We start from the raw sequence: 27,445 nt of genomic DNA, 5'->3' as shown, positions 1-27,445 counted from the left end.
AATAGGATATATGTGACTGAAAAATACTTAGGCATTGCACTTTATATAATTGTGAACGTACTTCTTACAAAGACCGAGTGACTGAAAGTCACACTTGGGCAAAACAGTATTTATTCTATTCATTGAAACTGGATGGGTATCTATAATATATACAGTTCTTTCTGAAAGTGTATTGATGTGACTTGTGCCATGTCCTGTAATGAAGATTCTACTGTACAGTTACATACAATGTTGTATTTCTGTGCAAAATGTGTGATGTTGTTGTAGACAGAAATCAACCTGTAGGGGGCAGCACCCTCAAGGTTAGCACAGCAGCTTGAAAGATGCCCACATAAAAATACAAGATGCATCACTTAAACTAGCCCAGCGGCAGCATCCAAGTACACAAGTAGTGTGCTTGAGTACAGTTTTGATGTTCTTGTATTTTACTGGAATATTTCCATTTAACGCTACTTTATACGTCCACTTCACTACATTATAGAGGGAAATATTGTAATTTCTACTCCACTACATTTATTTGACAGCTTTAGTTACTTTGACACAATGGATAATATAACAAGCTTTTAAAATACAGCACATTGTTAAAGATGAAACCAGTGGATTCCAACCTTTTTGTCGTTTGACATCTTAAAAAAAGCGGTGGGTAGTTGGGATCACATTTCAGATGTCTATGAGTTGTTAAAAGCCCCCCCCCCCCCCCCTCAATACTCTAACTAAACTTGCCACCAATACTTTCACTTAAGTCCGATTTGTCATGCAGGACTTTTACTCATAACAGAGTTTTTTTTTTTTACATTTCTGTCTCAGTACCTTTCTTAAGTAAAAGATCTAAATACTTCTTCCACTGTACCAGCCTGTACTGTATGTGCAGATGGATGCATAGCCGACTGAGTACAGGAGCAATTCAGTGGAGCTCATGCACCCACCAGGGCCCCCAAAGTAATATTTTGCAGTTTAAGCAAATTATATTTGTCTAAATTTAGATTTGTAAGATATATATCACATATATTATAAAAATAGTATAAATACATCCTTAAATATCACTTAGATTAGAACACTGTGCAGCAAAATTTACAGATTCTTCAAGTTTATAAACATTTAGTTGTAAACGAGCAAGTTATGTTGGGTGTGTGTAGGAGGAAAAAAGTCTCCTTAAAGCTTTTAAAAATGCCAAGTTGGTTATGGATAGATTAGTGTAGGGGGTTGTAAGAGCTTTCTGTCTTGACTGTGGCCCCTGCAAACCTGCAGTAGTATGCTGTCTGGCAAATTGGACTTGAAACATTTGCTACAGAGAGATTTGTTCGAACGCTTTCTCATTCTGGCCCAACACTACAGCAGCTGATTTAACTGGCAGGTGCAGCATCAACCAGAGAGGATGAACCAATCTCACGGTTGCAGACCACTGGGCTAGACAAACAGGGTTTGTGACAAGAGCCTTGCTGTTCCAGTTACCATCAACCAGCGAGTGAAAGGTGGGAGGAAACAGACCAAAAGTGTGTCTCTCTCATCTCTCAAATGCAGCTGCTGAGGTGTTCTTGAGCAAGGTACTTAAACCTAATTGCTTCAGTGCTCAGAGGCCATCAGTGGAGAGCTATACTGTAACTGAACCATGAAGCCTGTCGATGCCAGCTCTGCAGCTGTGTCAATGTAGAGCAGTGTGTGCGTGTGTGTGTGGGAGGGTGGGGGCTGTGGGGCGCAGTTTGCATGCTCAGCAAATGTTCCCTAAAGGTTAATTAAATAAGAAATGTGGCCAGAGAAGAAGTCTCACTATTTACTGAAATGCTGTTTACATGCAAGAGGAACTGGAACAGATTTCTATGATCACTGTGACTGTATGTGGGGATGATGGAAGCCATTCGTGAATCCAAAATGTTGAGAAAATGTGGCACATCATCCTGCCTGCTGGCTGCTGTGTAAGGGATCTGCTGCCAATTCTTGAGGCCCCTGACAACAGGTGACACACAAGGCAAACACAGACAAACCTTACCAATCCTGACATTTTGGAGTTCGTCGCAGTGCTACTTTTCCTCAAAATGAGGAGCCCCGTCATAGACATAGTTTATCTATAGGTGTCAGTCAGATACTTACTTACAGCTATGTGTCATGGTGTGATTTAATTTCAACAGCACTGATAATTGAGGTGATAACGGCAGTTTGTCAAGAAGCTTGAGTGATGAACGATTTTGATGGGGCATGTGCCATAGTCTGCAGCATAGTAAAAACTGTTCTACATATTTACATATATAAATATAACTGTATATATATAACTGTTCTACATATGTACACACACACACACACACACACGCACACACGCACACACGCACACACACTCACACACACACACACACACACACACACACACACACACACACACACACACACACACACACACACACACACACACACACACACACAGAGAGAGAATGGAATTAATGTAGGAAATACTGACCAGGAGTAAACAGTATCATGCAGTGTGCTTTATTGTTATTATTATTTATAATACTACTAATAATTATAATACAAATAGCATTGGAATGCCATGTAAATTCAAAGATCACAGATGTCCAAATTTGAGACTGGGTAATGTCCACAGGGGAGAAAGAGTCCGTGTCAGTTGGGGTCCCGGGTCTTGTTGATGAGGCTGGCTGCAGATGTGAGGTTTTGGTCTTGACAGATGCCAGCCTCTTGCTGTAAGGAAACGTTTTAAAAAGTTTATGTCCAGGGGGGGTTGGGGGTGTCAGGTATGATCTTTCCTGCTTGCCTCAGGGTTCTGGAGGCATGCAGGTCCTGGAGGGATGGCAGATTGCATTCGATCACCTTTTCGGCCCAGTGGAGGATACGCACAGTCTGCCTTTGTCCTTGGCAATTTCAGCAGCACACCAGATGGTGATATAGGAGGTGAGGATGGATTCAGTGATGATAGTATAGAAATGCACCATCACTGACTTTCACAGGTTGAACTTCTTCAGCTACCTCAGGAAGTAGTACTTTCTCTGCTGAGGCTGCTGATTATCAGGTCCAACTTGAGGTCCTGGCTAATGATGGTTCCCAGGAAGCTGAAGGACTCCACAGTGTCGACTCTTGAAGCAGACTGGTTCATGGCATTGTCTCCAGTTAGGTAATAAAAATGATTCCCTTTGTTATAGTTGCTGAGGACAACAGGAAAGAGTTGTGGTTTGTACCTTTTAAACACAGTATGTTCGGCGAGCATGTACTGTGCTTCCTGCACTAGAATCACTTCAATAGTTACATGGGAAATATTGTTGAAGTTGTCGTTTAAGATTTTTGGCAATGGCAGTGAATCAGACCACCACCTTGGTCCTGATTGAAGTATCTTTATTTTTTTGTGATTCCCTGACGTCTCCTCTGACACCACCATGAAGTTAACACTTTTGGTATTGAATGAAATTGCACAGACACTCATATTCCCTACAGGATGAACTGTAATAACTTTTGTCATCCCCTGACTTTCTATTTTAATTTGATCTGCAAACTAAATACATTCCCATCTGCCTCAGCTGTACTTTTTCATTATTAAATGGCATATGCTAGCATGTTAATAAGTCAAACTACCCATACTAATCGAAGATGGTGAACATGATAAATATTGTTCAGAATGTGAGCATGCTGACATCAGTACTCTCTCAGTACAACCTCACAGAGCTGCGAGCATGGAGGTATTCATTTTGACTTGAACTTTACATATAGTACTATTGTTTTTCTTGATTATAAAATGCTTTAAGAGGGTCAAGGTTGTAAAACTATAGCTACACCTTAGTTTTCTGAGCGATACACCACAGGACTGACAGGGGAAAAGACTGGTGGAAGAGGCACTGAAGCAAGCCCAGGGAAAGCACAGTCTACAGTTTGTTAGGTATGCAAAATCTACTCTATAGTATTTCTTTATTTCCAGTTGACTGAAGTTGACTCTCAGATTTACCCTACCTCCTGCTAAATCCTTCTTATGCTAAAAGCATTTTCATTTAGTCATGACTCACTCCTCAAAGCAAATTGACTCTAAACTCTATCTCTGATAAGTGGGAATCAGATTTGCGACCAAACCAAAAACATTTCTTGTGCTACATCAGTATGCATTGCTTTAATCTTCACTTGAGCGAGCTAGATGTGCATGAATGATAATACATACTGTACTTTACATGTTATAATTACCTTTGGAAGTACAAAACCTGGAGCATGTAAGCTGTTTCTCTGAACAGCTGGTTCCTTACATGTTACATAATGAGCCTACATTGCATGAAGGGGGTCATACACCCTCAGATGATAGAAATTACAACTAAAATCTCATAACTTTGCAATTCCCAAGTTATTTTGCTGAGAGCTTTGAGTATTGTGAAGGATTTTACTAAGCGATTGTATTGGTATATTTTCCTACATGGCTAAGCATCCTGGTCACAGCTCATCAGATGAGTATTTCTGATGGGACGAGCAGTAATTCCTGTTTCAGATTTGAACACCTGTTCGACAACCACTGTGTTTTGCTTTCACTCTGGTGATGCTTCCTCATCCTTAATGGATGGTTGCTGTGCAACCATGACAACAGGCCCCAACTACCATGATTCTCTTTACAGTGCCATAACTAAGTTGGCTATGAATAGTAATGTTGGTGCAAATGTGTGCATAAATGTGCCAGTGTTGCTGTGTGTATTAACTATATGTTTAGGTTGGGATGGGGATTAAGTTATCCTTCAGCTTATCTCCATTAAAATGACTGATTATGCTGACAGCAATGGCCATGGCCTAGATTTGAAAGACAACCTTGTTAACTCTGGCTGGAAGCCACAAGACCCTGTAAATACTACTGAAGCACTTTTATCTGCAGACAAGTATTACCTCATTGTGTTTAGAAAGAGCAATAAAGCTGCAGTTTGGTTAATGAAAGAGATACAGGGGGGCTTTTCCTGTTGCTACTACTGACGAACTGTATAGCCTGCGGTTCACCTTAGCATTCTCATAATTTGCATATAGATGAGACTCATATCACATTATTGCTCAGGGGGTATCTTAATAATGGGGTTGTTGAACAGGATACGGTACTGTACAAAAGCAGATGCTGAAACAGGTGGGGCTGAGAGTGTTTTCTTTCGTTCTGTTGTTTACATTTTTGTGTATGAATTTGTTGCTTGTGTAGATCCACTGTCACATCCCCTAGCTAGGCCCCAAGCTAGGATTTTTACGTAGGTTTTCTAAATTACTCCCTCCAAACTGAACACAAGAACTCCACAGGGACACAAAATTGCATGACCTCCTGATCCCCTCCTATCTGGTCCTGCTAGTCCCCACCACTATACTGCTATTACCTGTCTGTCATGCCCTAAAATTGATTTCACTGGCTCAGTGGGTATGACACAGACAATCCAAGGAATACACCACCACCCCACCCACCCCAAAACACACCACACATACAGTAGCACTGCTTCCAGTACTTGCTGCTATAATTTAACTTTAAAAATGATAAGCTACCTGTGAAATAATCTGGTTTCCAAAAAGAAGCCCTAACTGCCTACAACATAATAAACACATTTTTCAATACATTAATTCTACATATAGAATTATAAAAAATCTATCTTGCAACATATCACTTGCTAAAATATTAGGAATATCATACAGGCAGATGTTTTTGGCCATCCCTTTATGCAGATTGAACTGGGTTAAAATATGTTTAAATGGTGATAAATATTTTCATGGAAATATTTTTGTGAAAGTTCAATGAAGAACTTTAATAAACCTCATGAAAACTTCAATTAAAAGGTTTTAATCTTTTCCAAAGTTTAAGACTTTTGGGATAATAATTTTGTAAAATAAAAATTAGAGGAATACATAAAAAAGACAAGAAAATATTGAATCAAGGTCCACCCATTTTTAATAGCATTTGATGGTCTTCTGCAGCAGTTACAGTTTGCACAGTTGTCATTAAGATAGGTCAGTTGTTATCTATATATCAATTTACAGTACGTGTAGTAATAATAATCATAATCGGATTTAATATAGCTTAACTAGTAAATTAATTGAAACAAAGGAGCAATCAAACAAATAATTCAATGTTTGGGCACTTGTAAATTCAGAAACATTCAGCATAAAGTACTTTTCTATTATATTCTATTCTATTCTATTAGCCTTGGAAACAATATGAGACATCAGAATCTCTGCTCAAGGTCCATTTAGTAGCTATTACCGCAGTGAAAGCTGAACAGCTATTACCTAAATGGACCTTGAAATTGAAACAAACACGAGGTAAATCATTTCCTCAATTATTCTATTCTATTCTATTCTATTCTATTCTATTCTATTTTGTTTGGAGATTTGGAGTTCATTCTGGCTTTGGAAACAATTTTGGACATCGCAATCTCTGCCCAAGGTCCACTTGGCAGGTATTGCCATGCTGAACAGCTACTAAATGGACTGAGATGATGTTAGATTGTTTTCTAAATTATTCTATTCTATTCTATTCTATTCTATTCTATTCTATTCTATTCTATTTTATTCTATTCTATTCTATTCCACCCTATTCTACTCTTCTCCCCGCCCCACGCTCTGTCGTCACGCTCCGGGCAGCCAGTGAGGCGGAGGGAGGGGGTGTTTCACGGCGGAGAGGCAGGCAGCGGCGTCGCAGCGCTACAAGAGCGGCTCTCGGGCTTTGTTTTGTGGATGTGAATGAGCTCCATCACCTCCACCAGAAATGTGGACGGATATAAGGACGCTGCTACTTTTTCATTTGTTAGTCCTGAGGCTTCATTTCTCGGAAGGTCAGTGCTTTCTCCCTACCCGCCCGGTGTTTTGGCGTGTGTGACATTAAATGAAATATCAAAATTTAATCGGTAGTGTGTGTGTGTGTGTATGTGTGTGAATGATGGGCTGTAGAGGTGAGAGACTGGGAGCGCTCCCGGCACTACGCGCGCGTGTGCGTTTTAATACGAATAGAAAAAGAAGACAAAAAGATTTTTCTCTAACATGAATTGTCAGTAATGAGTTTGATCAGTTTTAATAGATGGGAGCTTGGTCTCTGAATGAATTGCTGTGGCGGGTCTGTCATGTGCTGGCAGTGAGCGTCCATACTGCATTAGAGGGAGCAGACTGTAGTAACCCAGACCGAATCTTTGTCTTCATGTTGTGGAGAATTACTGTATGTCCTGCAGACACGGGGCCTTCTCTGCTGAACAGTTTTTTTAAAATTATCTTAAGAAAGTGGGACCAATAACTGAGAGAAAAACACAGCCCCGTGACGCTCCCAAGCGCCTCAGCCAATTGACCTTAATGAATGCTGAATATCAATTAGGCATTCATTTGCAAATGACAGTTGAACTACTAGCGGATACTACTCACTATGTTCGTTTGTTGCTGATCCATCTGGACGCTGTCTCCCCTCCTCTTTTTTTTTTCTTCTTCTTTTTTTTCAGCAACGGATGAGTGTGAGGATGGACAGTTTCAGTGCAACAACAAAAGGTGTATACCAACCATCTGGAGGTGCGACGATGACGACGACTGTTCAGACAACAGCGATGAAGAAAACTGTCGTAAGTGTTCAAATCAGTGGAGAAACAAAGAAAGATGAATGTCTGTTCCATGCTTAACTGCGATTATTAAGGCGCCGTTCGAATGCCACAGCGAATGGGAATAACCTGTTACAGCACTAGTAAAATAGGAAATAATCATAAATAAATAAGATCTGAGTTGAGAAAATGTGCACTTAGACACAACAACAACAACCCATTGTGTTCCTATTATATAAGTTTATGCAGTGAGTTTTTTTTCACGTGAAAAATGCTCCAAAAGTTATAAAAACTAATTAGATTAATATCATTAATAACATCAAAACAAACTACCACTCCAATCAGCTATCCATTAGAGTTTTACTTAATGGTCAATTCATGGCTGAAATGTCTATTGAAGCTTCTCTATATTAATGAGCTGTATTTTCTCATAATGTTAACAGTTAGGGAATCAAAAAGTGCACCCATGTCTCCCTGGGTCCCTATTAGCATTTTATCTCTTTTTTTCTATTTGCACATTGTGCATGGCAGTGCCTTATTTTTAGAAAGGCAGAGAAGCTTACAGAGTTTACAGGACATGCAAAAAAGACACAGACACATATAATAATGTTTCTGAGTGCGGATTAAGCCTGTGTGTGTGTTTATGTGTGCTCCCTAGGCCCTTGAATTTGTGCAGGTGATTTCATCGCTACTGCTCCTATACAAAGCTCAACAAGCGTGTTTGTTAAGTGAGGGTTGATTGGGTGGAACCATTTTCCAATCATCTTCAAATAAAAAGCTGTCCAGCTGAGAGACAGATTGCCTGGTGCTTCGGTCTATCGCACAAGGCTCTGACAGGTATCTTGGATGTGTTGTTCTGCGCGGAAATAATGGAATTCCAGTTTCCTTTTTGACTGCGTGCCAGTGGCCTATATTTTGGAAGAATGCTTGCGCTGAAACCAGTGAAGTTGTGCCAAAGCTGAATCTAAGCTCTGCATGTTTGCCATGCAGCTATGTTCTTTTGTGTCTGGGTTAATTGTGGCTCGGGAGGAATTCCTGCACCTCCTCACACATGTGTTACATACAGTATACGCTCTCTACTTCTCCTCATACCACCTCTGTCTCTCTCTCTCTGTCTTTGTTTCTGTCTCCCTCAAACTCCCACACACTCACAGAGACCTGCTGTATACAACCACCTTTTGAGCCCTATGTGCTGACTGCATGTGCATTAGTCCGGAGGTGTTGCCATTGTTTCCCGCTCTCTGAGATCAGCAGAATATGTCCTCAGGCATGCCAAAGAAAGCAGGTCATTTGAAGCATCTTTGTGCCTAAAACATTCATGTGTCACTGCTTCTCTCTCTCTCTCGCTCTCACTCTCTCTCTCTCTCTCTCTCTCTCTCTCTCTCTCTCTCTCTCTCTCTCTCTCTCTCTCTCTCTCTCTCTCTCTCTCTCTCTCTCTCTCTCTCTCTCTCTCACACTCTCACACACACACACACACACACACAAACCCCCTGATGTTAGAGAAAAACATTACACTGTCTGGCTTATTTCCTTTTATTTCTTTTATTAATAAAACAGGAAATTGTCTGGGATGGTTTTTATTACCCACTGTGTGTTTTCTATCAGACAGAGCTTCTGACATATTTAGAGCTTGAGTAAAAAAACTCCTCCTGAAAGCCTTTTTAGCTGTGGCTACTGTCAACCAGCCATTTGATGACTGACAGTCTGTCATTACTTGTTATTATATTAGAGAGTGGCCTCCCTCTGTGTTTGTCTCTTTTCCTCATGCTGTATGTGCGTGGGCAGGCAGATGATGCTGGTAGGTCTGTGCGAAGTCAGCTCTGTCTCTGCACTGGCATCCTTGTAGTGTTTGACCACTGATTGGCTAAGGATGGTAGTTGTTTAACTTATACTCCGTTTGATTTGGAGAAAAGGCTCTAAGGCACAATGTGCAGCTCTGGCAATATTTCATGAATGTGTGTTACTATTACAGTAAAGTGATTCTCAGGGGTTTCTCATGTAAACCCCCTTTTTTTCCTATTTGTACATTTTAAGAGTCTAAAAGACTGAGGACAGTAGTGTAATGCGATGAAGTGTAAACTTGTCCAACATATGCTGCACAGAAGGAGAGTACTTTGAGGATTTAGCTTGTACACACAGCAAATCCTGCGCAGAAACGACACAGTTATGTTTCCTTTCGACTATGAATGATTGCATTTTTAAATTAAGTTTCTGAACGGCTGCAAAGACAGTTTCACTCTTTTAGTTTTCTTGTATTCACAATATATTATTTGACAACACAATGCGAAGCCTGAGAATCCAGTGACTGAATGTGTGTAACAGACCGTGGTTATGAAATATGCTGACAGGTATAAACCTTTGCCGCAGCTCCCTGTTTATCATGCCAGAGTCACCTTATTTCCAACCTGCCTGCTTGAAGTTGAAACCTCACAGAACAGGTGGAAAGGCCTGAAAACACTGTTATTGCTCACAGCAGTATCATACCCTTTATGCATCACGAGTCTCCTCCATACTCCACCCCTTTGCCGTTGCCCCATCCCCCACCAGTCCACCCCCAGACTGCACTCTTATCTCTCCATCCCCCATCATCTGAACTCTATTCCCCACTGACCAGCCACTCGCTGCATGCACCCATACATTCATACATGCATAATTACACTCATAAGTATGCGTGGACGCGAGCACGGACGAGACGCACGTGAGCATAAATACATACATGGACACATCACATACATAAATGCACAAATGAATGCATAATGCGCTCTGCACCTTTCTGATAAAGAATCATAGAAAGTTGAATCCACATAATAGAAACTATAAGTTTAGTTTACTGGTTGCATAACAGTTCTGGTGAGGATGAGATGCAAAGCCACGCTGCTTCTCGCCTCATCTGGAGTTGACAGCAGTGGAGGCAACAAAATAATTCCGCCTTGAGTTCTCGGAGTCAGATTTGTGCCAACTCTGACATGGAGCTGCTGTTTAATCCTCATCCTGATTATAGCATTGCTTCACTCAGTCTCCATCTATCTGCCTTACCTTCAAAGTCCAGCAGGTCTGCTTGACTTTTTTTTCTCTCATTCTTGGATGTGATAACGATCTATTTCATCTGCGTTCATGAATTTAACATAGTGTTTCTCATTGCCACATAAAACTCAAAGAGCTTCTTTGTTTCCCTCTATGATGCAGAGTCAGCAACAAACTCTGTGCCTTCTCCCTTTGTGTTCTTTTACCTAATAAATCCCCATAACTTCAGATACAAACACACTTTTGAAACTGCTTGCGCTCCTTCACGACTCCTGTAGTCATTGTTTATATTTTCATTCCAAAGTGTTCAAATGGATGCAGCTTCCTCTACTGCAGTGCTGGAACCTGTAAGTCCTGTAGACACACCAAATTGTACAATAACAAAAAGTATCCCCACACACTTGATCAATGATTATTTAATGCTTCATTCAACAGTGCAGCTGGTCTTTTCACAGCAGACACTTGACACCAGTTGAGGTCAGAACTTTTTTGAGTTTAACAGAGTGTGAATCTTTTATATTGTGTCATGAACACGGTCAGGAATTTGAATGTTCTCTTGGGTGCACTGCTTGTAAATGAACTAATCTGAGATTAGTTATGTTTTTTAACAATATTGTTGCCTTTCTATAGGGGTGCTTGCATAGTTCTTATTAAGTGAAAGTCATGCCATGCCCACTGAAGGGCACCATAGCCTTTCCAAGAGCGTTTTCATCACTTCACAGTAGTCATAATAGCTCACTGGCTTTAACTTTTTGAAATCCTGCCATTTTCTGCTTTACAATTCTTCAAGTACTGCACTGAATACATTGAGAGAAAATAGAGAAACAAGCAGTTGAATGGGAACTGAAAGCGAGTGGGCTTCCCATAATTGGATTTACTTTTTTTGTTTTGCTTATCCTTTGCATTTAATGTTTGAATCACCTTCTTCTTTTTTAGAAAGGATGAAGGAGCTTGTCTCCCCCAGACCTCTTAATCCTCAGTTAAAACTATGCCTTGTGTGAACTGCAGCTCAGTTTAAATTTGAGCCCATCTAGGAAAACTACATGTTTCCCATATGTAACCTAGAAGTGAGCATCCAGCGGTTGCTAACTGGCTTATGGGCTGTTTTATTCCATTAGTTATCGGCTTTGTGGTAGAATAAGTGATGGTGTGGCTGACTGGATGTAACAAGGTGGTCACCTGGTTTGTGGCTTCTTCTTCTACTTCTTCATGCTGCTTTCTCCAGATGTTTTTGGTGACAAATGACAAAAACTACAGTGATACATGCACTTTTTGTTTATTGTGTTTCTTATTCCCTTCTTCATTCATATTCATATCTATTATTAGTGAATACTCATTCAAAGCCAAATTACACCTTGGGAACACAAAAAGCGCTGCTCTAACCACCTACAGTATCATCTCTTTTCTTCTCTTCTCTTCCTGCACCCACCCACAGTGTAACTAAGCAGTGCAGCTCTGTGTCTGTTGGCACTGATGAGTGACTGGAGCGCAAACACTTCCAGTCAGCTCTACTTGTAAAGTACTGGTGGCTCTGTTTTTGTTGTTCTGGCTTGCAGTTCTTTTTACTAGCTGGGTGGGCACTATACGCAGCCAGGTTAGCAGACAGCAGTAGTTCCAAACATTTTGAATGATTTCCTAGTATTTGTGAGTAAGCTGTTTGGTCACAAGCTGAGATCTACTTTAACAGTCTAATGCTGTTGCTAAATGTCAGAGGTTTAGGAAAAACATAAAGATTGCCATTGTCCTGTAGTGTTTTTAGCTTTATCAGTCTTAAAAAAACATGTTCTTGTTTTATAGGCATGTATTTTCCTCCCGCAGGCTTTGTGTCCGCCTGTCTGTGTTTTGTGAAGGGATGTGTTTGACAGCCGAGAAATGAGGGGTTGTCGATGATTTGGAACAACAAAGGGAGCCTGATAAAAAACGAGTGAGGTTGAAGTGATAGAAAGTCGGGAAAGAAATCATGTTGACCTGCGGGGTGAGTCGGGGAGGATGTTTGTGTTCTTATCAAATTCTCTCCATAATCTCCACAGCTGTTGACGTCTGTACACATCGTGGAAAGGATTACGCCTTTATCTCTCCACGCAATGAGGCAATGTTTTCCTTTGGGCCTGTGGTCAATTTATGCTGTTAACTCATTCAGTCGAAATTCCCATAATCAGAACCTTAATTAGTGCAACACACTTTTAATAGCCTGGCTTGGAGCTTAAAAAACAACTGAATTAAATGAGCAGAACTGACCTCTGTCGTTTTTATCTGTACCTTTCTATTCTGCTCATTAAAACAAAAAGCTATGAGTGTGTTTACCGAGTATATAAGAGAGCTGTCGAGCACGTTCTTGTCCAATAGCTTAACAACGTGCTTGATTGTACAGTAGTGGTGACTGCTGCAAGCATTTGCTGGTATCGGATGTCTTAAACTCTCAAAGGCCATTGCCCTGGTACGGCCTGTCAGTCATCATCATCAACATGTGTTTGTGTTTGTTTGCTTGGCACTACTGGCCTACTGCCCTGTGTCTGGGTGTCTCAAAGCCAGCTTGCCCAAACTGATCATTAAGAAGTCAGCAGCTCCAATTGAGCTATTATCTCAGATTAGTGCGTGTGTCGCTACGCAAAGATGGAGGGAGAGGGGAGAGAGAGAGAGAGAGAGAGTGAGAGAGAGAGAGAGAGAGAGAGAGAGAGAGAGATGGGGGGGATTAATGTGGGGGTATGAAAACATCACTCAGCCCCAACCTCTTTGCCCTCACCCGCCATGTGTTTATCCCCACTGCTCTTTCCTTTTAATGCTCAACACCAAAAAAAAGAAAGCATTTGTTTGCATCATTTGAAAGCAGATATTTCTCAGGGGACACTCTTAGCGGTTTGAGACGCCTCTTGAAAAATGCTGTTTTGGTTCAGTTGAATCATTGAATTGCTGCCGCGTTATGATACAGCAGCGTAGACTGTGGTCTGTACTACACCGGGTGTTTTAAACAGAATGATGTGTATGGTTTCAACGTTAGATTCTGGCTTTAAGCTTCCTAAACTAGGTCCATGGAGACGTTGTTGCACCTGTATTTGAATTATGCTGTTTAAAAGCCGTCGTGAACTTATTTTGGTGTATGCTTGATTGTCATTTTAATTAGCACAACAGGGTGCTTTAAATGCCTGTAAATGTCAAGTAAAAAACAGAGGCTGTGGATGTCAAGAGGTTAATTCATAATTCATTGAGAGATTCACAAGACTGGTAGAAATCAGGACACAAATCCCACCATTCAGTTTTACATTAAAATGTTACAGACAAAGCTCCAGTTTTTAGATCATTGACTCCGTTGTGGCAGTGAAATGAACCCAGGCTAGCTTGAAAATCGATAAGACACATGCTGGATGTTTGAGAGAAGCTGCCTGCTCTTTGAACCCAGGCGCTTTGGGCCACAGGCATCCAGGTAGACAGCACCTTTCATCCAGAATCACTGTCAGAAAAACAGACCCACAGGGGGAGACGGTGGCACACATTGCAACAACCGTGGCCCCTTTTGCAACTTGTGACTCATTGCTGTGAAAAATGCCACTTCATGTGACTCAACAGGCGTGCTTGTGAATCTCCATTGACAGCTGCGGGGATGTCGGGATCGGCTGTGTGTAGCTGTGAGTTTTCACTTTATTTTGATTTATATTTGTGGATGAGTACACACACACTCATCACAGACCTAAATAGGACATTATGCCAGTCTAAAGTTAAGGTAGGGTATCAGAGAGCGTCAGCAGCATAAAGAATTGGGATGCTGAGAAAATGGCTGTGACGCAGCAACTAAAGCCCCTCAGTCTCTTTCTTGTTATTGATGATTCAGTGTATCTAAAAGCATTCTGAGCATCGCCTCCACTCACAGAAGTAGCTGCATTTGCCTGCTTTTGCCCAGCTACACCGTGACTCACGACACCGCCACCATCACAATGTTGCCTTTACACGCAGGACGTCACCGTCTTGAAATCATTCCACCTGCCTACACGTCTCCTCCATCAGCACTATGCTTGTTTAGGAATGAAATGTGGACAGTGTATCGTTTTTACAGACAAAAGGGACTAGACATTGGTTAGTAAATGCAATGTGAGAACAAATAAATTACAGTTACAGTAAAGTAACAGTATTTTCTTCAGTAATTTATTTATCAGTCAACAATATGTCCGTCACAAGTCCTGTGAACTCAAAGTTAGGTTCTCCAGTTTTGACCAACAGTCTTAAACCTTAATATAGTCAATTTGGATTGATATAAAACAGAGAAAAACAGAAAGTTTTCACATTTGAGAAGCTTGAACCAGAGAGTGTTTGGCATTTCTACTTGAGACATGACTTGAATGAGTTGTGGATAGTTTTTAAAACTAATTTTCTGTTCATCAACTTGTCGTTAAATTACTTTTACGAATTCTTGTGTAGAGATATTGTTGTTTACAGTTCCTATACATTAAAGAAATGATGAGCACCCTGGGTTGATGCTGTATGCTGATTGTGAAGAAGTGTAGATGTTGAAAATATCCTGTTTAACCACTAGTCTTGCTATAGAGCTTGCTATGCATTTACTGTAAAAGTGTGTCCTTGCTTTATTTGTGCATGAGCAACAACAATGCACAGGTGACATACTCATTCCTTCACACTGTTTTGCTGATTGACAGTTGGTATGCACAGTGAAACAATGTGCAAACATGGATACATGAATTATCGATTTAAAATGTGATTATGAGGCGTTGAGGATTCCCACAATGTGCTTTGATGTGCAGCCCTGAATGTATTCATGGGCTCAGCTGGTCATCATGAAACATCAGCCCAATCAATACGTGGAGGCAAAAAGTGCTCTGAAGCATTTTAGTCATTGTAGGAGTAAAGTGGGAGAATTAGCTTTCCTTCACTCATCAGTAATGATCTCTGAATAATGTTCTGCAAATAACAATCAGTCTTGAGCTAATTTACTCCTCAGTATATTTATAAGTGTGAGACTTGAATCCAGCCAGATAGGGACTATCAAATTATGTTCCTGCAAAACACCAATTAGTGGAAAACTGTTTTTTAGATGAACTGATCAAAAGTCTAGACTACAGTTTAGATCTGTAGAAAAATTACACTTTTTGACTGGTGGAGAATCACATAACAGGCTCAAGCTCTGACACAATTCGCTGGGTTTTTGTTTCTGCAGAACAGCTTTTTTCTCCCCTCAGTCCTCTGCAGGCCTGTTTTACATCAAAGTGCATTTTTTGCAAGACCCTTTCCTTCCTCTAAAATTTGGATTTAAAAAAATGTAATGAAAGCATGCATAAAATGGGTTGTTAATGAATCGGGAACAATGAAAATCTTATCAGTCTTTTAGGGATTTCAAAACCTGCTCATATATATGACAGTAACAAAGTCTTAATTTCCAAATCTCTCAAAATACTGTAGCTAAAACCTGATTTTGAATTTAAAATGATTTTTCCCATCATTCTGATCTTTAATCATAGTCATATAGAGCTTTTATTAGATTTCTGCTGATCTTATATCAGAAAAGGTCAGCTAGATCTGTTTTAATTTAGAAAGCTTATATTTATATATCGACAATATAAAAACTGAATGCTTATTCAAGTTTCACATGGCCTTGTGTGTGTGAACACTGAAGTTATAGCTCGGTGTCTTAATAGAAGTTTTCTAGGAAGTAGTAGGAAATATAATGCTGATAGAGAGCATAGTAGTGGGAACCGTAGCTGGCCTGACCTCATGTGCTTTGGGGAGGCATATTGTGATCAAAGCTCAGGAGCTAAGCTCTGCCTAGAGATAGATATGTTTTAAATGCATAGCCGTCAGCCATTCACATGCACACACAAATATGTATGCGCTCATGCACACACACGCACATGCATACAAAAAAACACTCATGGAATTGCTTGATGTACAGAGACACACATACACAACAGAAGACAGGCTATTTTATTGGTTCGTGCTTGGAGAGTGATGTAATCTCTTGTGACATGGATCACCATAGAAAGAAGGAGAGCAGTGGAGAAAAAATTAAAGGAGGAAGAAAAAAAAGGAGGCAGTATAGAGGCAAGCCAAGGATAGTGTTAGTGTGGAATGAGGGAAGGGGGTGTGGTGGTGGTGGGGGGGGGGGGGGGCGGGGGGGGCAGCTGAGATGAAGAATGCTGCAGTGTCATTGATTTTAGAGTGGTTGTTTTGCAGTGTTATTGTTGTGATGCAGATCAGATAGAGTGTAGAGGATAAGACAGACAGCCCATTAAGAATCACCTGTGGTCTCTGCCTCAGAAAAGTCCGAGTTGAGGTTGTGTTTCCTGTCTTACGCTGCACAGTCTCTGTCTGTCTATGTGTCATAGGATCTTATTAAGTATGTGCAGAGCAGAAGGAGACTTATCCACAGCGATAAAGTGAGAGCAACCACAACAGCAACAAGACCATAAAGTATACTCACACTCTAGCCATCATACAGAATTAAAACCAATGGCACCCTCTTGGTTTGAATGAAGACAAGTAAAGCATCTTTATGGGAGGCTTTGACTCACTGCAGAACATCTGCTCGTCATATCAGACAGTCAGACTGCTGGGAACACCTGGCGTGTGTGCAGTTTTCCTGCTCTACTTACAGAGCTGTTTGAAGTACATTTTCTGTATTTAACTATCAGTCAAAACAATAGAAAACCAGGCTTCCTTTATTGCCATTTAAAAACAATATATTTTGTATATTTGAAATAGAGCCAAAATATAGAATAGGATATAAGTAAGCTACAGTGCTTTGGTAAAACAGCCACTTGTTCAAACTATACAACCTAAAGCAGAATATATATATATATACAAAGGAATAACCCTGCAGTAATTGCTACCTTTGTGAATTCAAAGTTAAAGCTTAACAAAGGTAATACTTGATTATATTATATTCAGGTGTTCTTTATTTTATCCACCTGTTCCACCCACCAAATCACTGATTTACTGTGCCTTATTACTTTCAGTGGTCTGCACAGATCAGTTCTTTGTCTTTGTAGCGGAAACCTCTTGAGAAACCAGAAACCTTTTGCATACAGTTCCACAACCTACTTTGAATCTCGACACCACATATATTACAACAAGGGTAGAAATAGCAACAAAAGTGCCCCAGAAAAACCTTCATTAATTCACCTCACACAACAGAAAGCTGCTATTGCAACTGAAAGCTGGAAAGAATGTCATGATCTCGCCATTAATGCGCAAGCTCGCATTAGTTTTATGTCAAAGATTGTAAGAAGAAGTGGCGTTGTAAATACAGAATCTGTGCTAACAAGTTTAAGTGCTTTACATATGCTTTTCATAAGTCTCCAAAACCACTAACAACTTCATGCTATCGTAGCCGTCTCATGTTCCTCATATTGTGGAGTGAATGGCCATGTGATTGCTTATTTAGTCTACCTAGTAGCACGCTAAATTACTTTTGTGTTGTGACATTTACTTCAGATTCTTCAGAAATGCAGACCAATGTGACTGTTATATTCCTCAGCCCATTAAGGCTTAAGTAAGATTTTATGAAAATAGCTAATGAATCACTTCCCCTCTCCCCTATTAGTTTAAATGAGGCCAACCGAAATGCGACATCTGTAACTGTGCTTTTAATGGAACCATCTGAGTCACCTTCACTATTTTTACAAAGACACTTACTCAGACACATCAAATGGAGTTGTGCAGTCTTGAATTGTAAAAAGTCATTTTATATCAAGTTCATATATGGGTTGACAAGTTTTGACTTTAGTTTGGAGATACATTTGTTAGTATTTAGCAGATTTAGAAGTACTTTGGAGTGAAACTTGTAAGTATTTAGTATACTTAGTAGTACTTATTTTAGTTTGAGTATTATTCGTGGTAAATTGACCCCCATTGACCTCTCTCTGGCATGAACCAATACCTTTTTTCCCCATAAGTTTCTTTTTGCTAATTTGTATTTATTGGATACCATTTTTGATGTACACTCCATATACTACACACGTTTTTCTTTAAAACATAGGATAAGAAAGATTTATGCTCCTCACCGTGGTCACTTGGTTATGTTTAAAAAGGGGGGTGAGCAAACTTGGAAAGATACATAATAAGTGGGGGGGTCTGGGGGTCATCCGCAATTTTAAATACTTTTCCTCCATTTCTACACCACTGTTTCTAGACTCTTGAATTAAGAGTCAGCCGCTCTTAATTCCACTCTGCGCTAGTCCAGATTAGTTAGATTGAGGGTGTTGTGAAAACCAAAAATGCATCAAGAACAGCATATCGCGAGAAAATTGCAGAGCGACAGAGACATAGAGTGCTCCCGTAACCATAGTAACTCAAACGGATGGAGAGGGGGGACGGTGTGCTTCTACCAGAAGAGCAGCTGAGTGAGATTACTCTGAGCTGCATGCACGGGGATAAATTACAGTATATCATAATATAGATTTGTATATATTTCTCGCTTCCCCCTTGATGGCCTGAATCACTCACTGCTGCACTGTGCTGCTCTTGCGTTGTGCTGCTCTGTCTTGCCTGTCTGTGCGCTATCAGTGTCCTCTATTTGTGCCGTAACGTTATCAGTTTTGAATACATTTTTCACTGCATAAGAAAATGGCCATGTAGCTTGAGAGATGTGAAAAGTGTCAATTGCGTGAGTCTCACGGTCAATGCATGAGACTTGGCAGACCTGGTTTATATCATGTGCCTGCCCTGTACTGTAGCTACATTGTGCTACTTAGCTAACATTGCATCGGGGCAGCTTCAGCAGATCTAGTGATGAGAGGGAAGCCTTTAGTACCGGTCTGAGTAATCTGGTGGGTGGTTTCTAGACTCTTTGATTGGTGCTTTTTTACAGCAGGTATTTGGTGAGCCCACACTGAAGGATATTAGCCCACAATCCATCAATAGCTGTCTGAGACTTTGCTCCTCTTGTCTGACCCCAGTGTGCTATTTGTGTTACTAGGAGAGAAGAAACCCTGAAAGCAGGCAACATTTGGAGCTTGAAACACTGATAAACAGAAGGTCTACTTGCACATATGCAGAAGTGGGCGATTGTGCATGTGAGTTGTGTTTGCATGTAACTGCCGGGTTACGTTCAAAGGCAAACGGCGGATGTGACTACAATCAGAGTGTGTCTTAATTACGCTGTCTTGTTGCTAGGAGCAGATTTTCTAGAAAAAGAAATTTGACCTCGGGCAGTATTACAGTTATGTTAATTTTTCGTCTGCAGTGGGAAATGTAATATCCTGCTCTCTGTGCCTTGTCACAGCAATTTGAGTGCCTTGCTCTTCAGGCCAGTGAGAGTCTTTCTGAAAATTCAGTCTGCAGCTGTCATTATGTTTTGTGTTATTGGAAGCAGGTCTTTGCAAGAAAGCGAGAGAAAAAGAAGGACGGAGAAATAGAGAGAGATGCGGTTTATTGTCTGCACAGGGTAAAAGGCTAATCTCCCAATTCCCATTACAGTCCCGCAGTTAGTAGACAGACACTGTAATCCAGTGTGGCAAACATTTCCATATACAGGAGTGAATGCGCTCTAGGCTTTCCTCATGCACGTCCCTTTGGCTTCTTGTAACTCAAGAGTTGCTGACACTTCTTTGCATTTATTCTTAAATCCAGGCCTATTTTATTTTATTTTCAAGATACATAATAGAGCTCTGCACACTAGATTTGTGTACAATATGAAAAATATAGAAAATCACTAGCCTTATCCTTTAACCTTTAACCTTATCCTCCCAACCATAGCCCTGTAACTGCAACCAGTGAAATTTACCTTAGCTCCAATCCCCCACTATTCATGCAACTCAGGATGGACCTATACTCCAGTAGTGGTAATGCACTTGAAGGTGTTTGGTAACAGGTAGAAGAACCATAACTTAGTTGTTAAACCAAAAACATTTTAACTAGCTCACTAATAACTGTCCTAATGACAGAAATATGACTGAAATGACACATGACTACTCCTGCAGCTCTCTCAACCAGACAGATTATACAATGCTTTCACTTATCAGGGGTCAGATATATACTACAAGAGTAGTTTGTGTCACTTTGTGAGACAGGGAGAATGACGGGTCATTTCAGTGTAATTTGAATCACTTTAGTTGCCATAATCACAGGGGACACACACTGTAGAGGCTAGTTTTCACAGAATGCTTACTGACGTAGTTTCACTTGAGATGGATTAATTTACATATTTTCAACATCTGGGTAAAATGGTACTCGTTTATGCTCTAATGAAGTGGCTGAGTGTAAATGGGGTAAAAAAAAAATCATCGCAAACTCACCCTAAAGGTGCGAAGAATAAGTAAGAATTGGCCACCTATCAAATTAATATTCCATACTTGAGGGAAGTATATCACCAAAAAGATATACTGGTTCTTGGCTCCTCCCCTCTCATGTAAGACTGAGGGCAGACTGGATGCTACAGTGACTCATTATCACCTGTTGAGGTACAAAGTGGTATTATGAGACAGGATGGGCCGGGGCCATCCTTACATATTATACCTTTTAAAATGATAGCCCCACTAGCTCTTTCATTGTGGGTAATGATTGTATAAGAAGAGTGTCTCCTTTCTGCAGCTACATAGAAACTGAGAAGAGATTGTCCAAGTGAATCGGAAAATGGCTCTCCGATTCTCCTCATTAATTTCTTTTCATTTGATCTCTCTCTCATTTCTGAGTCATACTTGTTCTCAATTTGCTGGAAAAGAGGGTTAAAGAATGTTTTTTTGTGTCATTTCACCAGTGCCAAAAGGTTGGATGAGAGTGGATGGAAAGATTGACTGTGTGTTCACATCAAAACAGTTCGGGTGTGTGTGTGCTGTGGCCTAGACACACTTCACATGTTATTTATCATCTTGAAGTCAAGATGTTTTGATGTCTTTTCAGTTTTGCGCTCAATGAATCAGTGAATGTGCACTGTGGTTTATTGTAAACTCTCAGCACCAGTATTCTCCAACTGAGATCTATGAGACTTTGACCAGTTCTGTGCTTCTAATGTGTGAACTGGCAAGATTTTCAGTTGTGTCTTTGTAGTGTTAGCTGTTATTCAGGATTTATTAGTAACTTCAAAACTGATGTTGAAATGTATGAGCAGTCATTACCTAGAGTTAAAGATGTGGTCTTTGGTGATTGGAGATTTGGGCTCTAGCTTTAGGAAAGTAACACACTCTTCTTTGATTTTCCCAAATGTCTGCCTTATACAGTATGTAAGCAAGCTTTTGAACCCCTTGCTGCACCAATGGAGCTGCTTAGCAGCTCACTGTAAAAGATTGCACTGTTGTTTTAAAGCTGCAGGTTTAAGGTTGGAGCAGTTTGAAAGTGAAGCAGTATTGCTGAAAGATTATGTTTAGACTGGATGGATCGTCAACCCTCCCTAAATTATTAAAGATTAAACATACAGTCTGATCAGTATCTCTGAGGAAAAGGTCTGGTGAGACTGCCGTGACTGTGATGAGAAATGATGAGAACTCAGGACTCAATAACACTCGGAACAACACAAAGCACAAGTGCGAAACCTCAGCAGAACATGTAAGTTAGGTTTTCCAGAATCTTGGTTTGACCCCTCACTGCAGATTGTGTTTCAGACCAGGACGAAAGAGAGTCTGGCTGAGGTGCTGATTTTGGAGTCATTTCCACTGGAGTGTGCAAGAGAGGCTCTGGAGGGAAGAGCAGCAATGAAGGCTGTTTGGCTGAGGGACCCGTCCTCAAACTGTGTCTTGGCGTTTTCTAGATCAGAGAGGTTTGCAGTTATAGATGTGTTCACTATGATATTTATATACCAATATATCATTGTCTGCAAAGATTTCTTCATGAATTCTTACACTTCTTTTAGCAAAAGCCTGTGATTTTGTGTGTCAACTTGTCATGGAAGTAGCTCTTCATCAAAAAAAGCTCTCAGCATTTCGTCTTACCACAAGAGGCCTGTCCATCTGTCTGGCAGGATTAGTTTTATTAGGAAGTTTCCTGTTGCTGCTCTTTTCTGATAAAAGTGGGATTTGAGGGAGGATGCACTAGCTCCAGCTGTGGAATTGTGCACATTATGTGACCCTTGCCATGGAATTAGAAACAGCAGTAAGGGCTGGTTGCTGCTGACACCTACTGTTAAAACCTTGCTTGCTTCCGCCACAGTCCAAAATAATTAGATTTCCTTGCCAAAATCTCCAATAAGAGATTAGTGAGTGAAATGCACAGTGATTGCTTGACTCTTCATCCCAGCTGCTCGTGTTCTCGAAGGCACAACAACATTTTGCAAACAAATTAAAGAAACGTTAGCCTGCAGTTCAGCATGTAAGTCACTCGTGCCACATGCGCTGATCTGACAAACACAAATCATATTCAACACATGAAACAAAGTGTTCCTGTTAGGTTTCTCCCTGCCTGTCCTACCTGCTGCTCTGCTTCAGACTGTGCTGTTCCCCCCTCCAACATCCACCTTCCACCATCCACCATCCTTCTGTGTGGCTCCTGCCGTCTCTTTCTCGAGGCGTTTCTGTTGAAGCCATGTCTTCCATATCTCGGCGATACGTGTGTGCCGGGCTCAGTTTTGACACCCCTGGGGTTTGGTTGTGCTCCCCGCTGAATCATTAGCAGACTGTTGGAATTCACACAGGGAGCTCCCTAAAGAGCACAACCTGCACTGCCAAATCTAACTGTGTAACCACTCGTACAACAATTGTTTTTACTCCATAATGAGAGATAAAATTCCTGGCTGAATCTAGGTTAGCGGTGGTGGTAATGACATAGGACTGGGTGATATTACAGCTAAGTTGCATCAGGCATACTATGTTTTACCATATGTATGCAGTGCAGTATGACACACTTTGAAATAGGTTGTATATTGCTTGAATCGCCGTTCTTTGTCTAGTCTCATCTTTATTCTTTTATTCTGATTATTTCTTTCTCACCTACAATTTCTATGGGTATTTTTTGTGTTTATGGCCACAGTCTTGATATCTCCTGATGATAATGATACAATTCTACACGCTGACAGTTCACAAAAGCAAAAAAATGGAAAGGTGCCAATTGTATCAACTTAATATATATCGCATGTTGTTTCTTTGCAGTGGCTGTATAGTAAAAAGGATAAGTAGGAAGCTGTAGTGGAGTTAAACGTGCGTGTCTGTATTGTTGTTGCTAATGTAGGTCAATTAATTATCTCACTAAATTCCTCACAGTCAGTGTGAATCACATGGACTCGTGGAATATTCAGGAGGCTTCTGCATGAAACAAATGCTTCACGGAGGTCCATGTCATGTGATAAAGAAGCGGAAGACATTCTTTTCATTTCCATAATTGATCGTTTGCCTCTTTAGTCTTCATTCTTAACCAAGTACTTTACACTGTACCTGCTTAATGTAAAGAAACGCCATTTTTAAGGCTGACTGACACTGTAAACTTGCCAGGTCCTGTCTGCTGTAGCTTGATAGTTCCTTCAGTACACCTGGAAACTGGAAAACAGTGTATTGAAGTTTTACCAGCCTCCCTCTTTTCACCCTTGACTAAATTAATTATTTGAACAGAGCGTTCACCATGTTTGACCTGGGTTTTGGCTTGCCATGTATTTTGCATTATGGAACAATGTGTTGCAGTGAAGATGCCAGGCTGTAGGATAAAAGTGTTGACATATGCCTGTTGGGTCAACCATATTTTGCTTCTCTGAAGCAGTAAACAGGAAAAAAAGAAGAGCGGCAGAAGGTCAGACACATGGAGCAAGCATCATGCTGTGAAGGGAGGGGACGTGTGTGTGTATGTGTGTGTATATGTTAGTGCATTTACTGAAATTCAGAGCAGCGGCAAGCCTTTCTTGCAAACAGTGATGTATGTGTTATCTCAGCAAAATGTGTCAGTTTGATTTCACTGCTCTGCGGTATGTGTGCATTCTATATTTGTGTTTGCGTTCACCCCCATGCATGCTCCATATGAGCATGCAGAGCAAAAGGAAGTGGACCGTCACATGGGCATGAATTTAAAAAAAGCAACTTGCAGCTTGATAAATCAAGTTATTCTCTCAGTGTTGATGTGGCTCAGCGGTGTGCTGTTGCCCTCTCTCAGACAGCGGTGTACAACCACCTGTATCGCTGTCTGATATTGGTCTGTCACACTTCAAGCATCAAGGTAAATCTCTTGGGGTTTAGCCAAGCTGAACCAAACCGTCTTCCTTATAAATCACTCTCAGGCTCCCTCGGAGGGACTAAGGAGCTCTGCTGGCAGAGGCTACCCATGCAGACTCCTCCTTGGTCAGGAAGTGTTTGTGCCAATGTGACCTGACAGGGAGGGAGAAAATATGTCTTATAGCAGGCTGTGAGCTATAATTAGCACAGTATGTGTCTTTGATCAGTACAAAAGGTCTGAAGAAGCAAGGCAGTGTGAACAGCAGCAAGTAGGTTCAAGCAGCCTCCCTTACCTCTGACACAATGTATTCTTGCAGGTCTGATAGGGAGCCTACAATAAAGATTGGGACTCCTTTGTAATCTTCACTGTGATTCTAATTAATAAATTTAAGGCATAAACTTATTATAACATGGCTTTTTTCAACTAAAGTGAAATGCTTCAGGATTGCTTACTTAGTGACATTAATAGTGACCGAAGAAAAGGAAAACTATGGAAGTAATGACATGTCTATGTATTTTGGAAATACACTCTTAAAATTGCCAACTACTATCTTAGTCAACTTTTACTAAACCAACAACTAGGACAAGCCGTTTGCCTAGTAACAGCCAATGTTGGCAGCCTACCAGAAGATATCCTATAAAGTGTCTGTATGTGTATTCCTCTATTATTGTGTTTCAGCTCCTCCTCTATAAAGACCCAAAACCTTTTGTGTTTTCATTTTAATTTTCCACATCCATGAGTTTGTCATTCCTCTTTCTCAAAATTTAAAATTAATGTTGTTATTTTAGGATGTTATTTTTACCTGCTAGTTCAGAAAGAAAGAGTATTATTGGTGATAAGGAGTCATTTTCATGAAAGAATACACAGCTTCTGTCCAATCCAACTCTTTAATCAGAAAAGTTTCATTCATACAGTACACAGTAAATCACAAAAAAAAACAGACAAATTAACCTCAGAGAACTTTACAATCCTTACAACATACAGTACAACATTGTCTATCATTAGATCCATGATTTGGATAAATAAATAATAAGTGTGATGATCTTTGCATTAAACTCTGATGTCATACCTTTATCAAAGCTTTATCTTTAAAGGGCAACGAGAGAGAGAGAGAGAGAGAGAGAGAGAGAGAGAGAGAGAGAGAGAGAGAGAGAGATGAGAGAGAGAGAGAGAGAGAGAGAGAGAGAGAGAGAGAGAGGAGAGAGAGAGAGAGAGGAGAGAGAGAGAGAGAGAGAGAGAGAGAGAGAGAGAGAGAGAGAGAGATGCTCTGTGTTTCCAGATCGATACTCTATCAGCCAGTGCTGAGTTAGAGCTCAGTCCCATGTGACCTTTCATCTTCCTGTTGGTTCCAGTATTTCACAGCTCGCTCAGCATAGCACTGACTGATGGGAGAAAATACCTAGTCTCTATTGACAGATGAAAGGATAGAATCAACGGGAGAAATTATTTACTCACTCTCATTCACTTTCACTTCAGCTTTGTGGGCCTTAGTATACAAACAGAGACACATATTAAGAATATAAATTGAAATTGACCAAAGAAGATGATTTCTGCCTGTGCATCTGGCTATTTTGGCAAACCCCAACTCTCAAATTAGCCTAGTTAGAATCTATAATCATTCGAAAAAGCAATTTTGAGAACAGCATGTCCCAAGTCTTGTTGATGCCATGCTGTATTTTGTATGCTACCATGATATCCCATTAATTTTGGAAGGTTTAGTCATTTGCATGCAGGCTTAAGCCAACAGGATACATTATGTTTCTTGCTTCGACAACACTCTCGTACTTCACTCTGGGCTAATGAGGCCATTTGTCTTCTAATGCCCAGGAGAATGTGCTTATCACTGCATTACCTATTAAGCCTCTCATGGCCTCCAAATGGAAAGAGCTGTCATTAATATCCTTCATGGTTTAAAAAAAGGTTTCTTCAAGGGGTTAGCTGTGTGTGTGTGTGTGTGTGTGTGTGTGTGTGTGTGTGTGTGTGTGTGTGTGTGTATGCACGTTTTTGTTACCTCTTGGGGACCATTTCTGGTGTAAACACCGACCTTTTAGGGACCATTAGTCCTCATGGGGACCAAAGCCTGGTCCTTATATGGGAAAAACTCATTTCTGAAGTCTTGGTTAAGGTCAGGAGTAAGCTGTGAATTGAGGTTATGTTAAGGTTAGGGTTAAGGTTTGGGTTAGACTGTGCACAAGAAATGGAAGTCATTGCAATGTCCTAACAAGCATAGCTGTGCAAACCTGCATGTGTGTGTGAATGTCAGATGACTGAAGGCTGTCTGCTGCTCTACTCTTGAAAATCACTGAATGATTGAGTGAGCTCAGATACCATCACTGTGCATTAAGATGTACATCCATTAGACCCACACTCACACATACATACTGGTTAAACACAGGTTTGATGGGTTTTTGAAGTTTCTGGGTTAATGTTTTGTACAAATATTTATATTAATATTTACCAAGCTTAGTATGTGGTGCTACTATTGACTAATTACTACTAAACAAAGTAGAGCTGGTTATTTAGTCATAAATCAACGTTTTCACTTTGACCTAATGATGGAGTTAGATGAAAATTAAGGGATTACCAAGGTTAATAAAAATAATTCTGGGAGGAACATGAATTTCTACACTAGATTTCATGGCAATATATCAAGTAGCTGAGAGATTTCATTCAAAACCCACCAATGTCAACCTCACTGTGGTGATGAAAGAAGAGTCAGAGGATTGCCAAAGTCAATAGAGCTTATTTTCTGGAGAACATGAAATGTCCATACAAAGCTTCATGGCAATCAGTCTGATAGTTGTTGGGATATTTCAGTCCGTACCAAAGTCATGGACCGATTGACT

General features: G+C 40.5%; 1 protein-coding gene across 1 annotated transcript in view; it reads left to right on the top strand.

Annotated features, from left to right (window-relative positions):
• The first annotated feature begins 6,637 nt into the window (after positions 1-6,637).
• Positions 6,638-27,445, top strand: part of LOC133990765 (low-density lipoprotein receptor-related protein 8-like) — a 40,896-nt gene continuing 20,088 nt past the window's right edge. Inside the window, exons 1-2 of the mRNA XM_062429170.1 lie at positions 6,638-6,764; positions 7,416-7,536. Of these exons, the coding sequence (XP_062285154.1) occupies positions 6,698-6,764; positions 7,416-7,536 (188 nt within the window). The 5' untranslated portion in view covers positions 6,638-6,697. The remainder of the gene's footprint in view (positions 6,765-7,415; positions 7,537-27,445) is intronic.

The sequence above is a fragment of the Scomber scombrus genome, chromosome 11 (genome assembly GCF_963691925.1).
Source record: "Scomber scombrus chromosome 11, fScoSco1.1, whole genome shotgun sequence".
Lineage (NCBI taxonomy): Eukaryota > Metazoa > Chordata > Actinopteri > Scombriformes > Scombridae > Scomber > Scomber scombrus.
Note: the sequence above shows the minus strand (reverse complement) of the source record. Positions and strands in the feature narration are given on the sequence as shown.